Below are 15,745 nucleotides of genomic sequence, written 5' to 3'. Positions count from 1 at the left end.
TATACGAAATTGCGTTGACAACAGCTTTCTGCTGATTCTGCCCCATCCAAATGTGACTGAAATTATGTCCAAAGTTGCTGTAACTAGAACCACTCACTCATGCTTTCAACTGTTCACGACAAGGAACATCTCACTGTATGTACAATAAGTACGAAGACGATGTGTTTTTCTCGAACATACCAAGAGATGGAAGCATTATTTTCTTCCTAAATTAGACCAGGACGTCCTGCACGTTCAACACACAACACTTTAACCAGGATGCGCAATGAGAGGCAACATCCGGCCCTACTTCACAATGTCAGACTGCAGCATCAAGTTGTATCGTCGCAAGCACAGTTTGCCTTTAAAGAGAAACGACGCAGGATTTGCCATAACTTTCCATCCACAAATTAGCGACGGAATATAATGGCTGAGGTCCTTTCTCGGGAATGATATACAATGTATATTCACGCGAAATGCGTGTACATGTACTTCCGGATCAACGTTCTGCTGGCGATGTGTAGATGCATCGTATGGCTTTCGACAGTGATTAATATAAAGTATAATACCAGAACCTTTATCACTGAGATACAAGGCAACGTTGCTTTTGGCATTATCTAAGTGGGGTACAGCCAATGGGCCACCATCTGATTCAGACTGAACGAAGAAATAAGTGAGCTGTCGGAATGCAGAACGCTGAACTTTGAACTGTATTCGGCGTGACAAAGTTTTCAGACCATTATCAAATAGACGAAAGCAAAAAGTACCTGTTGGGCACTGACAAACCTCGAACTAACAACAGCGAGTCATGGATTCCAACCTTGGATCACATTGTAAGTTTCTGGCACGCCAAAGGATTATTTCTGCACAGAAAATCATAGCGTCGCTGACGACTGGGCATCCGTCCCCATCCTATTCCCAACCCCCGCAACAAATCTTTCATCCAAGGGGCCTTGTGGTTAAAGCGTTCGCTCGTCATGCCGAAGGCCCGTTCGATTCCCCACGTATGTACAACGTTTGAAGCCCATTTCTGGTGTCCTCTGCTGTGATATTGCTGTAATATGGCAAAGGCGGCGAAAAACTAAACCCCCTCATTCACTTTCTCCCACCCCAGTTGTTTTCAGTTGTCCTGCTTTAAGTTGAATGCAGTTTATACCAGAGCAGCTGAAATAGACAAATCTGGCTTGTTGAGGTCGGCTATACATTCTGGGCGTTTCTACATATCGGAATTCAGTTCCTATCACGGATCAAATAACAGCCGGTGACAGTCACGAATTAGCAGTATCAGATATACGAGGTACAGTCAAAAAGTAGTTGGCCTGACCTAGTAAATTATACAAATGCAGCTGTTTTTATGTTTTGTTTTTCTACATATTATCTGTCAACCTCAAGCAAATTGGTTTTGCTACGTTCCAGCCTTACGATCCCCATTTTGTTTGAAATTTTATCTTGGTAGCCCCAAAAAGCGCAAAATCTGCAATAAATGCACCACAAACTTCAGGTAACAAAATATGCAAGAAACATTTTGTGTGTTTGAGATAGGTAGACGTCCGCTAGAATCAAACTTAGATATTAAAGTGCATAGAAAAGCAATTTGAAAGTATCCTCGCTTGTTAAAGTGATTCTCCCTTCATGTTTACTGAAACAGCTTGTTTTGGAGACACTACCAACCTCCTTTCAGACGACGATATCATAAGGACATAACTTATTCTAATGTTTTCACTTTTTCACACATGATGCTAAAGGTCACACAAGTGTCAACTCTCAGTATATTGTAAACAGGGCCAGCTTGAATATCTGGACACAATATTTTTGAAAGATTAAATGGGGGCGTCCTTAAAAGAAACAGCCCCGACTAAATATGAATCAAGCAATCCAAAGCTTTGACTCTTGATTATGACGGGAAGTCATCCAATACTACACTAACATATTTTATATGACATTATCTGAGGGCATACCATTATCCAAGAGGTACTAAATGACGGATCGTTTTTCATTTTCTGCATTTTTTCTAGAAATATTATACCCCAATGTGTTGTGTTGACTAATATCTCGTTAATCACATTACCCACATATGTGAACTTTTGGATATGGCTTTGTTAATGATTCCTTCAAAATAAACTGGAAGCTTTTCAAACATTGGACATCGAGAATATAGTTAGGCCGACTACTTTTTGACCGATAATTGGTTCTTTTTTCATTATTTGAATGATGCTTCATCTTTGGTTTTGACACGTTAACATTATCTCGAAAAGGAAAGAAGTGTTCTATAATGCAGAAGTCAAATGACGTCGAAAAATGCAGACAAAAACAGCGCAGACGTCCAATAATGCAGACGTCAAAGAGCGCAGACGTCAAACAATGCAGACATCAAACAGCGCAGACATCAAGCAATGCAAACGTCAAATAATGCAGACGACAAACAGCGCAGACAGCAAACAATGTAGACGTCAAATAATGCAGATATCAAACAATGCAGACGTCAAATAATGCAGATATCAAACAATGCAGACGTCAAATAATGCAGACCTCAAACAATGCAGACGTCAAAGAACGCAGACATCAAATAATGCAAACATCAAATACCGCACCCTAAAGAAAGCTATGGTTGTTGCGTAAGACTTATTTTGCGTCTTCCAACTATTACTATATGGCTTGCGTTATTTGACTACTCTATATTTCCTTGTTTTGATTACAAACTAATCTTCTTTACAAAGTTGGTATTATCTGCAGCAGATTCTAACTATTTTGTGAACATATAGACTCCAGAGACATCAGTCGTGACACTAAATTCGGTCGACATTACTCGACTGTTTGTAGTAAAACTATATACTGGAACCGCTTTCAGTTGGCTTTGAAACTGTTTCAAAATACGCGCTTTTGTACTTCTTTTTCTATATCGGGGCGGCGGGTTAACCTAGTGGTTAAAACGTTCGCTCGTCACGCCGAAAACCCGGGTTCGATTCCCCACATGGGTACAATGTGTAAAGCCCATTTCTGGTGTCCCCCGCAGGAATATTGCTGGAATATTGATGAAGGCGGCGTAAACTTAAACTCATTCACTCATCCACTGAGGTGATGACAAATATATTTTTGTATGATGTTACATGTTAATTTCCAGTTCCTTCATCACTCCGTACATTAATACGGCGTAAACCCTCACTCACTCACTCTTGTCTAAATCCTTACTAGTCTTATGAAGCTTTAAGTGTTTATGAGTCCTGTGGTGTTTATGTTTTGAAACATCACAACAAAACGCACCATCCGTAAAATACCCGTATTTAACAGCATGATTTTCATTTTCGGCGTGTAGTGTCACAGAATACACAATTCACATGCAATGCACGTGAAAGTTGGGGATCAGATAGTCTCAATGATGGGTATAAAAGGTTGATCGCTGTCTGTCGATAATTCACTGTATTTGGAATATTGCTGACGAACGCAAAATGCCACGTCTAAGTGAAGCCAACCGTCATATCGCCATTGGTTTGCTTGAAGCTGGCCAGTCTCAACGTGCAGTTCCCAGACGCATGAATGTTCACCAAAGCACCATTTCACGGCTATGGGAGAGATATCGCCGGCAGAATTCGGTAGCAGATGCCCCTGTAGTGGGCGACCTCGAGCGACCACTGCGGCGCAGGATCGCTACATCCGGGTACATCACCTGCATCATCGAACAGCTGCGGCGACCAGTACCGCTCGACAAATACCCGGATTGAGGAGGATTGCTGCACAGACCGTCAGGAACAGGTTGAGAGAGGCTGGTTTACGTGCCAGAAGACCTTATTTTGGCCCTGTGCTTCGACAAAAACATCGTCGACATCGAGTTCAATGGTGCACCAACGTTCAGGCCTGGAACCTACCGAATTGGCGTAGAATCTGGTTCAGTGATGAATCACGATTTCTACTGGAACGACGCGATGGAAGAATGTGGGTGTACAGACGTTTCGCCGACGCTTGCGTTCCCCAGGTGGACAGATTCGTCCGGGGAAGTGTTATGATGTGGGGGTAGATCACCTGCTGTAGGAGAAGTGGGTTGGTGATGATCCAGAGGAACCTGACAGCTCAACGGTACTGTGACGAAATCCTACGCCCACACCTCCTTCCAATCATTGATCGCCAGAGGGAGTTGTTTCAACAGGACAATGCCAGGCCCAATACAGCACGTCACACTAGAGACCTCCTCCAGACCACAACATCAATGTGCTCCCCTGGCCCTCAAGATCACCGGACTTAAACCCGATCGAACATCTCCGGGATGCCCTGGACAGACGGGTGCGACGCCGTAACCCTCAGCCCCAGACACTTCAACAACTCGCACAGGCACTACAGGCAGAGTGGGCTGCGATTGGGCAACACGAGATTCTGAGACTTATTCGTTCGATGCCGAGGCGATGCCGTGCAGTTCTGGATGCCCACGGTGGTCACACGAGGTATTGACTTCAGCGCCACCACACGTCTCCATGTGACACTCAAACTGACTTTCCTCGAGTTGGTGCACAAAGACGGATACGTCTGCATTCCCAGTGTGCAATTTCGCTATATTTCATTTACTCATAAAGCCTACAAGATGTTTCAAAATAAACATAAAAATACAGTTGAAATTCCTATATGCGTTTCTTTTTTGGGAGGGTATATTTAGGATTACACTTTCTTAGTAAAGTACAAATTCTAGTTCTTTTTTGGGTTGAGTCCCATTGGGGATTCGAACCCACACCCCCAGAGTCAGGCACCTTACTTGTCTTGACGAAGGTATAAGTGTAACATACGGTATATATGGGATTACACGTTCTTAGTAAAGTACAAATTCTAGTACGTTTTTGGGTTGAGTCACATCCAGCATTCAAACCCACACCCTCAGAGTCAGGCACCTAATCATCAGCACAAAAAGTCAGCCGCTCAGCTACCGCGACGTCCACAGGTTTAAGTGTTCCAGTTATGCAACTACGTGTCAGCTAAATGTGGGAGGAAATCCGGTAGTCAGACAGATAAAAGTCGTTTACACCTTATAGGAAACCCAATAGCGAGCTGAGGTATTGCAAACCTGGAATCATAATGGCAGCGGTCCGGATTCGTACACGTTCATAATTTTTTTAAAAACGTCACGATATATCACGAGGAATATGTAATAACAACTCCCCAGTGACTGACAACACTGTATACATTGTACATACATCCTCTTTGTAAATCTACTTCCTTGTGTAAGTGTGTGTGTTGGTCGGAGACATGGCGTCGACTGATGCTCCGTGCATGCTACATCTTTTGCTGATCTGTTTCCTTCAGGCATGTCTTTCTCAACACGGTAAGTTATTTACTCTAATTTGATTTCAAGGTTTGAGAATAGTAGCGTGTATCCTCCTGTCAAACACCATGTCTGTACGACTATATAACATATTTGTATGTAAGTGCGTCTGTCCACTCTCTATTGTATAACGAGGATCACAATTACGTTGTGTCCAGCATTGTATATATACAGCCACACAGAGAGGTATTTCAAACAGAGATCATGTGATATATCCATATCTATAAATATGAATGCAGTGTGCATTTATGAGGACTGTCCACATTGTTGAACCAAAATATACATATGAATATGTCAACACAACCTGACGAGGGGCGTATCAATAAAAAGAATACATGCGTCACAAAGTCACCCACAATAACAATGATCAGTTATTTCATAAGACACTTCCACCTCGTATATTCAACTACGCTCATTGGCATATAGCAGGTCAGCTGATCAGGGGCTTTCAGTCGTGATGTTTTCAACTCCCTGGGGAACCTACGCCGTCATCTACGATACCATCTACAGAGACTGGTCATATCCCATGATGCCCCAAACACATGAAACATGGATATTTCCATTTGCTTCTAAATACTGTAGACGTACGTGACACAGTTTGACAACGTCTGAAATGTAAATTTGCTTAAGGGCCAGAGGTAGAGATAAGCTGCGTTTCTTCGTAAATTACGCAAATATTCTTGTGAAACCTCAATTCCTATTAAGTCTATTGCGTACAAATAAGTTTTGTAAATACTCAATAAATTTGATCTAACATGCGTACACACACAAATGTCAAATCTTCAGCAAACCTACCAGAATTTGAAGTAAGCAGATCCATGTGCTACAGATGGAGGTTACTGGGGATAGATAGAATAACTGAGGTATATTGTGAGGTTCTATGTCAGCACATCAACTTGGCAACTTGCAGTCTTTCTTTTCTCATCTTTTCTCATATTACAGATCAAATATAGATAACACACGCGTAAGCCAACATTTAAACTTTATTATATTTTCACAGCTAATGGAAAATGGCAAAATACCCAATTGAGTTTGAGTGAGGAGGGTATAATTTATTTGGTTACCCAAAGGAAACTCAGGATGCCCAATTGAGATGAACACAATCGAGTACATAACCCAATGACCCCAAAAGTTGTCTGTAGCTCTGTTAAGAGTATTTTTGTAAAGTGTTTTGTCTCAAAGGGGTTAACTTTGCCTTAAAACAAGCTGTAACACAATGTAATATTTCAGCATCAGCCTTGTGGGAGTGTCACTGTACAAGCGGATGTGACGTCGGCTTCCGGTGCGCTAGTGGCTGTTTCAAGGGCTGGTCAGGCCCCACTTGTCAGATACGTGAGTAGAACAGTTGCCATGTTTGTATTCAGTACCTGGACTGTTGGCAAATCAACTTATGTCGGGCTTTCCGGCTACGCCTAACACACTACCAAACTTTGCCTCCACTCAAAAAACAAAATAAAAATACCTTACTCCAAAACAGACCTAACAAATAAAGTTAACAATATAATGATAAATAAATTCAATTATAACTGGCAAATAATAAGAAAACATTATCCATTCTACAAAATTCAACAAACACTAAATACAAAATGTAAAAATTATCGCCAAACACGCCGAATTGATGTTGTCATAACCAGACTAAGACTAGCAAATTGGAATCTTAATCACTATCTACACAAAACCAACCTTCATCCAAACGGCAAATGTATCACTTGCCAAATTCCTGAAACAATAGCCCACACTATCTTTGACTGCTCAAAATATAACAAACAAAGAACCCCATTCACCAATGCTTTAAAATAGTACCTCAATAATGCTAACCCTTCTGATCTCAAGGACATTCTAACAAAACCCAAATTAAATAAAACACTCACTAAATATCTTGTTCAAACAAAATCATACCAAACAATCTAGCAATAATTCCACTTTTTACCATTGTATTAATGTTAAAAACTATGTATATATGTTTTATTAACTTTTCAAATGAGTTCTCTCTTTTTATCAAGTTCATTTTTTAACCTTTTATATGTTCATCATTATTCACTTAACAAATATGTTCTTAAACAATAACAATAACAATAACCATTTATTATACTACATCTATAGTAAATTCCAAATCTCTATTACTCTTTACTTATTTCATATGTTTTCCCTTTCTAATTCGGCCTCCCATTTAAATTTCAAAGGAATCGTCGAAACCACCATGTCAATTTCTGTAATGATTTGATTACAGTGCCTATCAAATTTTGAATTCGTACTGACGTGTCTTTTTTGCTGCTGAGTATATATTAATTTCTTTGCTCATGCGCGAACATAACTTATGTTTCTTGTACATGCAACAGTTTCGACGGTGGTTTCGACGATTCCTTTGCTCGCGCTATGTCGGGGATGGGGTTGGGGGTTTGGGGGGAATGTATACCTGCGCGATCGAGTGCACAAGCAGTTTCATCGGTAGGGCGGATGACCAGTCGTTGTGAGAAGTTTTACTGACAATGGAAATCCGGAAGTTAAGTAATATGTAAAGCAAACAAACGTCAATATTATTTTCCCGAGATCGTTAATACTACTTCAGAAATTCAGTAAGATCAGTTGTCTGCTAGTGACAGGCAACATACAGTACAATCAGAAATTATTGAGAATTTAAGATTGTAATTTTTTTTTTCACTCATTACTCACGTATGAAATGTGAATGTTAGCAGAACATAACTCCAGATTCAAAGACAGGTGAACAGTTAGTATTTTGTCAAGTCACCATGGGCAGCAATGCAGGCTTCAATGCGGCGGGGCATACTACTGATCAAAGAAAGTCCATGCTGTCCCAATATCGGACCACCTCTTCTTTCATTTCGGCAATATTTGTCAGATTTTTCTTACTGACACTTTCCTTCATAAGTCCCCAAACAGTGTCTATTGGATTTAGGTCAGGGCTATAGCTTGGCCATTCTAATAATGTCATATTTTGGGTCCGAAACCAAGCCTATGAATGCTTTGAACGATGTTTTGGGTCGTTGTCCTGCTGGAAAATTCAAAAATGTCCATAGAACACGTGAGCAGATGGAAGTAAATGTCCCTCGAGAATATCTGTGTACCGCTCACTGTTCATATTCCCTTCAAATACACAGAGGGGCGTTGCCCCTAACACAGATATGCCACCCCATACGTTAAATTTAGGACTGTACTTTGGGCACTGATACACTAGTTTTTCAGTTTTTTTGGTCTAGAATTTCAGTGTATTAGGAAACAGCCACACAGAACTTTCATCTGAGAAAATCACATTTTCCCAGTTAAAATGTCTATGTCCTTGTTATCATACTCTAAAATCAACTTCCTCTTCCCTAATTCATCCATACTGAGGATCACTGAAAATGTCGTCTGCTAGCAAGTAAACAAAGGGGGATAACTCTTCACAAACTAATGAAAAAGGATTAACGGAGTTGTCTTTCCTGAATGAAACCAAGCACTTGATAGCTGGTCGAGGTTGTTTATACCAGACATCCAATTAAACATATTCCTAAAATTCTCAATAATTTCTGGTCATACTATATAAGTAGGGAGCCACGTGATCACAACACTCACTCGCAATGCGGAGGGAAAAGTATGGCTCATAGTCGAAAACCCATACAAAATCCCTGGATGTGGAGAACTGCAGCGGTTTCGCCGATACGATGTCATCAGCGCAATTTTTGTAGGTAACACTTGATATATTTGTGTGAAATAGATGAATATATCCTTTATTACTCAAGGTTAGTAAAATAAAAACTTTAAATGATATCAAATATAAAAATTACGCTTTTGCCTTACATCGTCGAAAACCCCTGATACCGGTCAGTTATATATGTATATAATTTATTAAAATGACTTACATTGATAACCTTTCCTGTTTAAAGATGCTTTAAAAAGCTTCTAGTTTTGTAACTTGGACATACTATCAACAGCGGAAGACCAATTTGTTAAACTTTATCTTTCATCGTTTGCTTAACCACACAAGCATAAATCCTTGTGTACATAAACTAGTCATATCTTTAGAAACCCAGTTTCATCTACCACCACTATCATATAGTATAAAAACATATTATATGTCTTCCTAATCTACCTATGTTCTGGCATCATTAAACTTTTTAACTAATATTTAATTGTCCTTTGAATTGTGTATACGAGTACAGGGTAGCGTCCACATTCACCTAATACAGCATAATTTGGTTTTCTTCTAGACAGCTGTAAATATATTTTGCACGGCCACAACTCAACATTGGCAATATTCTAGTGTACAAGACAAGACAAGACAATTATATTTTCTCAAAAGCCACCCACGGTGGTACAAGAGAAATAGATATACACATACTACATAACCAGACAAGAATGGTGGTATCAGTAGCATAGATTATTTCAACTGTTCAAAAACAATATTTAGATATTTCGAGAGGTTCTTCGATTCTGACACTTTTCTTGTACAGATTAAACGTTTATATTTGTACATATTTGGCCATTTAAAATAAAATTCATATATATAAAGACGACGTTCTGTTTCAAAGGCTGTACATCTAAATAAGTAGTGTATTTCATCTGCAATGGCTTGAGAATCGCACAGAAGACATGTTCTGTCCTCACGGGATAGGCTACGCCATCTGCCGGTTTCTACTGGAAAATTGTGGTTACTTGTTCTTAATTTCAAAAGCGGAAGATCCACTGATTTTTCGAGAAGTAAAAATTGTTCGAAAGACAGGATTTCTTTAATTGGTTTAAAAAAACATTGAAATATTTACCTTTAATGCCATATCTTTATATTTTATGCCACATTTCAATTTGCCAAACATTATCAAAGGCTTTGGAGAAATCAATAAATGTACAATACAGTTTTTTATTTGCTGATTTAAAGAGTTGCATAAACATGTTAATTGCGAATAAATTGTCTATTGTGGAAAAGCCTTGCCGAAAACCTGATTGAAATGACGATATAATGTTATTACTTTCTGTAAATTTAGTCAATCGATCATTCAAGATACTTGTAAATAGTTTCCCAAAACAACTTACTAGTGTTATTGGTCTATAATTATTTGGATCGTTTCTATCTCCCTTTCTATTGTAAATAGGCTTAATAATACCGCATACCCACAAGTCTGGGACACAACCTGTGTCTAAAACAAGGTTAAAAAGAGTCACATAAACATGCCCAAGCTTTTCAAATGATTTGACTAAATATTCGTTCATAACTTTATCTGTGCCTGCAGTCTTGTTTCTGTTTAAACGTTTTAGGGCATTTGCTATCTCATTCAAGGTAATTTCCTGATTCAAAAACTGTGTCGTCAAAGTCTTCTTTTATGTAATTACAAAACATGGGAAAAGATTTTACTCTGTATAACGTTATCGTTATTACAAATGCGTAAAATACACCCCAAAGCCCTTTCTGACTCAACAGCACGTTGGCTAACATCAGGATATTGTATTTATTTACAACTGACAGTTCAGTACCTTTTAAAAGCCATTTTTCTCTAACTACTAGTTTTCCGCCTTTTCGGAATACTATTATATTGGATTTAGTCATATTTACGTTTAGACCAAATTCATCAGAGAAATTACATAGAATATAGCATTGCACTTTGCACACAATTGCTTAACAACGCATGATATGGATTTACAACTTCTTTATATTTACAACACGATGTTTCTGGGCTACGTCTTGTCCCTTCATCAGGTGATTTGATTCCTTCATCCGATGAGGGGGCAAGAAGTAGCCCAGAAATATCGCGTTGTAAATATAAAGAAGTTGCAATTGTAAATCCATACCATACGTTGTTATGTTACCGTAAGTTCCAACTTCTAAATGCCCATCACGCATCTGACACATTTGCTAATCATACAATGTCATCAACAAAAAGAAGTAAGTACAATTTCATTATATCCGACATAAGTTGTATCCCATAACAGTTTGAGGATTCAATATTAGTTGCTAACTCGTTTATATAAAAAGAGAACAACAATGGACTCATAATACATCCTTGTCTGACGCCCATAGGACATTCAAAGAAGCCAGTTTACAAGTGATTGTTTCTAACACAGGCAGTGCCATTCACCGTATCAAACGTTATTTTTTTAAACCATTAAACGCAGCCTGCATCCTACCCTTTTTCTTGCAAACGCTTATTTCAATAACAGAGTTTAGAATAAATATTTACATTATCTATAGTTGAATAACCATGTCTAAAGCCTGCTTGCAATTCTACAATTTTGTCATACATAACTGTACACAAACGTATTCTAGTGATGTATATGACTGATGTAAAAAATATGCCAAAATAAATCTGGAATCAACTACCCCAGCATAAAATTAATAGCTGTAAATGGTACAAGCAAATCATCTATGCCATGTATCGAATAAATCTGTCGAATCAACTTAGTCTGCTCCAGCCGATTTTTCCTGATTTTGAATTTTTTTGTTTGCTTTACTGAATTAATAGCCTTAACAGTTCTGAATTCACTTTCAGTTATTTCTTTCTATTTTTAAAAGATGAGATTAGAAACATCTATTTCATCACTTTGAATCGAAGTGTCTCTAGATTGTTGACTTTCACTGTCGTATTTTACATTAACCAACTTAAAAATTGATTGTTCCATGTCTCAATATCAATGGACTGCATTAAAACTTGTTCTCCAAGTGTCTTTCCTGATTTTGATATTATTTTTGGGAGGCCGTACGAGGCGATGTTTACATATTTTTGTGAAGTGTCTTTTCGATTTTCAACATAACTACGCAGATCACTATCGGCGATAATGTTTTTTTTTCTATTGACCTTCCAAATTTTTTAAAGTGTTAATCACTCGCATATTTAAAAACAATTTCTTTGGCAGATTCACAATCGCTATCAAACCAATTCGGTTGTCCCACTTAAAAAAATTACTTTATTCGTTCTAGCATCATTTCTGTAAATATTTACAGCATTGTTTACTTCTCCTTTAAAAATACATTTCTATAATAACACATCACAATATAACCCTGGAAACCCTAAAGTCCAGAAACGCTCTGCACTGTGGCCAGTTTCTGACTAAAGGATTTGACAAAAATTCAACATGCAGTTATCATGAATATATGCTATTAAGGATGAAAAATTGAAAACAGTCCTTTTTTCGAAAACTCAAATATTAAACTACCTTGGATGGCCGAACAGTGGCCTTTTGCTCAAAGTTCATGTTCTGGAGGTTGTAAATGTATGAAAGTGTCTTTATAAGTATCGAGACACACACTATAAATCATTTTGAATTAATTTGACTAATTTGGAGCGTTATTACAATATCTCGCCCATGAACGAACAATTTACTTACTTTTGCTCAAAATTAATGTTTTGTCATGTTTTGGAGGTTGAAAATGAATGAAAGTATGTTGATAAGTGAATGAGTAAGTTTAGTTTTAAGCCGTACTCAGCTATATGGCGGCGGTCTGTAAATAATCGAGTCTGGACGAGGCAATCCAGTGATCAACAGCATGAGCATAGATTGGGAACTGATTGGGATGAGCAAATGGTAACTGATGACATGTGTCAACCAAGTCGAGCCTGACCCCCCGATCCCGTTAGTCGCTTCTTACAAGCATGGGTTACTGAAGATCAATTCTAACCCGGATCTTCACAGATGTATGTTCATAAGTATCATGCCACAAAATTTAAATCATTTTGACTTAATTTGACTAATTTAGAGCGTCATTATTAAATATCTCACCCATGGGCAAGAATATCCACTTTTGCTCAAAATTAATGGGTTATTTTTACTTACATACTTGTATTCATTTACCTCCCAAACATGTTTTGGAGGTTGTAAATTAATAAAAGTATGTTTATGCGCATCATGACACTTAATTTAAATCATTTTGACTAAATTCGACTAATTTAGAACTTTGTTAAAATATCTCGCGCATGTGCGCAAGCATTTGGCCAATGGACGAGAATATATATTTTTTGCTCAACATTCGTGTTTTGGAGGTTGTAAATGAATGAAAGTTTGTGTATAAGTATCATGGCACAGGGTATAAATCCTTTTGATTCATTTCGGCAAATTCAATTCATTTCCTCAAAGCTAATGTTTCTTTATATTGCAAATATATGGTTAAAATACATGCAAGTATCATGATCATAATTCAACTTCATTCGCCTGTGAAACAGTAATAATATTCCGCCGAAATTTCCGTAAAGTGACGCTCTCTTTCCAAATACCCAGCATAGTCTAATCATATCACAGGTGTTCAAAACCTGTTCTGGACCAGGGCGTTCAAAAATAACTTGATAGATCTGTCATGCATTGTGTTGATATCTATAGAATGGTATCATCTCTACCTAAATACCACCTTACAGAGTCTCAAAGCGTAGTATTTTAAGCGGAAATGTTGTTGTAAGTAAAGCTCAGAGTTCAGTCTGACTAGGCCTAGGTTAATCAAATTAATAGTCAGTTAATTACGCCTATATTCATCTTGCATAAGAACCCCTACTGTATTGTGTTTCAATCAAACACACCCCAATCCGCCATGTGTCATTAACTACCTGTCGGGAGGTTTCAGTGGTATGGCAAGTACTCACCTATCGTTTAAATTATAAATTGTTTCACGGAGAAGTATGTAATCACTAGGCACTTAAAACATCAGAAGTAATAAGAAGGGACAAGTTACTTAATTACAGTATGACATGATATTTTACAGAATATAATTTGAGAATGTAGCAGCATGAAAAAAGCTTCATTGTTTTACCACCAGGTGCATACCACTGGTGATCCAGTTCAGGATCGAGTCTTGACTGAAAAGTTTGTCAGAAAAAGGCTACTCGGATATGGCGTTTCCGAATAGCGAATGATCCATAGAACTATAATTTTGATGTGATACGGTTTCATAGAACAACATACCAATATTACCTTGTGTTGGAAACTCTGCATCTGGCATACTGTTTCAATGATACATTGATTCATGAAACAGACCAGAAATCAAAGCAAGATAAGCCTTAGTACAAGAGCTTATTATAAAATTTGTTAACGTACAACATGTGAAATAACTCAGTGCAACTGGTAATACGACTCATATTTTGTAGAGAGAGCTGCCCTTATATTTTCTAATTTCCATCTTATGAAGTTATATTTTCCATCCCTGATGAACGTTCAAAGATACAGTTTGCAGCAAAATTTATATTTAGTGTTATCAATGTTTTATCAACACACACACACACACAGACATATATATATCACGATATTGTTATCGTGATAACAACACTCAAAAGATTATTATGTTTACTCTTAAAGCCAAACAATGTATGTCCTTCACTGAATGTGCTTCTGCCTTCTGTATAATTTCCAATCCATTCTTACAGCTTTTCCCATATATGAACAGAATATAAACATTTACAGAAGATATGTGAAATTGTTTCATCTGGTTTTCGTTACATAAGGTACGAGCTGCTGATGGTACACAACCAATTTTGAATAGAAAACCGTTTGTACTCACCATTAACGGATGGCACAAATTCCACAAAGCTCGCCATGTTTCTAGCATCGTATGTAAGCATGTGCAAAACAATAATTCCACGTGCTATAGTTTGCTATATGTGTATACATAGCTGTCAAACAGCATGACCTTATTATTTGCTCTCAAAATGATGGAACCGAATTCAGGTCTGTTCTGAAGAACATTCGTGATGACATGACACAAAGGTGACAATGCTCCTTCATATAGTAAGGTCAAACAGTGGTGTACTGAATTTACAAGGCCAGACGCAGCACCGAAGACGAAACCTGGTCTGGTCGCCGTCGTGAGTGACTACCAAAGGTGAAGTTGATGCTGTTCTGGACACAGTAACGCAGGCCAGGCGAAGAACTGTTAGCCAATTAGCTACTGCACATGGCGGGAGCAGGACAATTGCCACCCGGACAAATGCCACTGGTGGACATCAGTGGAACGAATAATCCATGAACATTTGCATATGAACATTACAAGGTGTCTGCCCGTTGGTTGCCCAGAATGTTATCTGAAGAACAGTTGAACCACAGAGAGACGACCATCTGAGAGATCCACGTTTTTATGGGTCATATCGTTACTCATGATGAAACGTGGGTTGTGGAAGCACGTGACGTCACCAACTTTCGAAAAGTTTAAAAGAACGCCTTCAAGTGGTAAACTCATGGCCTCTGGGACTCTGAGGACGTAATCATGATAGACTATTTAAAAGCACAATGTCACACCGCCTTTCTCTAAAACGTCTTGGTAGCTGCGAGTTTTTTCATTCTTTTTGCCATCCTTGCCCTCAGGTTTAGGTTTGGTAATGCATTTCTCTCAACGATACTAACTATCAACCGTCAGCCTTCATATAATTTATTGCAAGAAAAAAAAACGTATTTAGATTACAATATTAACTTAAAAACTTCGAATAAATTAATTGCATCAAAACTCTATGCCAAGTAGTTTAAATTGTGTTTGCGTCAAGTAAAAATGCCAATCCTTAC

General features: G+C 38.2%; 1 protein-coding gene across 3 annotated transcripts in view; it reads left to right on the top strand.

The window, feature by feature from the left end:
* The first annotated feature begins 5,200 nt into the window (after positions 1–5,200).
* Positions 5,201–15,745, top strand: part of LOC124256297 (multiple epidermal growth factor-like domains protein 10) — a 115,339-nt gene continuing 104,794 nt past the window's right edge. For all 3 annotated transcript variants that reach the window (XM_046690274.1, XM_046690275.1, XM_046690273.1), the window contains exons 1-2: positions 5,201–5,281; positions 6,512–6,613. In XM_046690274.1, the coding sequence (XP_046546230.1) occupies positions 5,206–5,281; positions 6,512–6,613 (178 nt within the window). In that variant the 5' untranslated portion in view covers positions 5,201–5,205. The remainder of the gene's footprint in view (positions 5,282–6,511; positions 6,614–15,745) is intronic.

Source organism: Haliotis rubra, unplaced genomic scaffold, assembly GCF_003918875.1.
Source record: "Haliotis rubra isolate DU_JTF1 unplaced genomic scaffold, ASM391887v1 Scf623, whole genome shotgun sequence".
Lineage (NCBI taxonomy): Eukaryota > Metazoa > Mollusca > Gastropoda > Lepetellida > Haliotidae > Haliotis > Haliotis rubra.
Note: the sequence above shows the minus strand (reverse complement) of the source record. Positions and strands in the feature narration are given on the sequence as shown.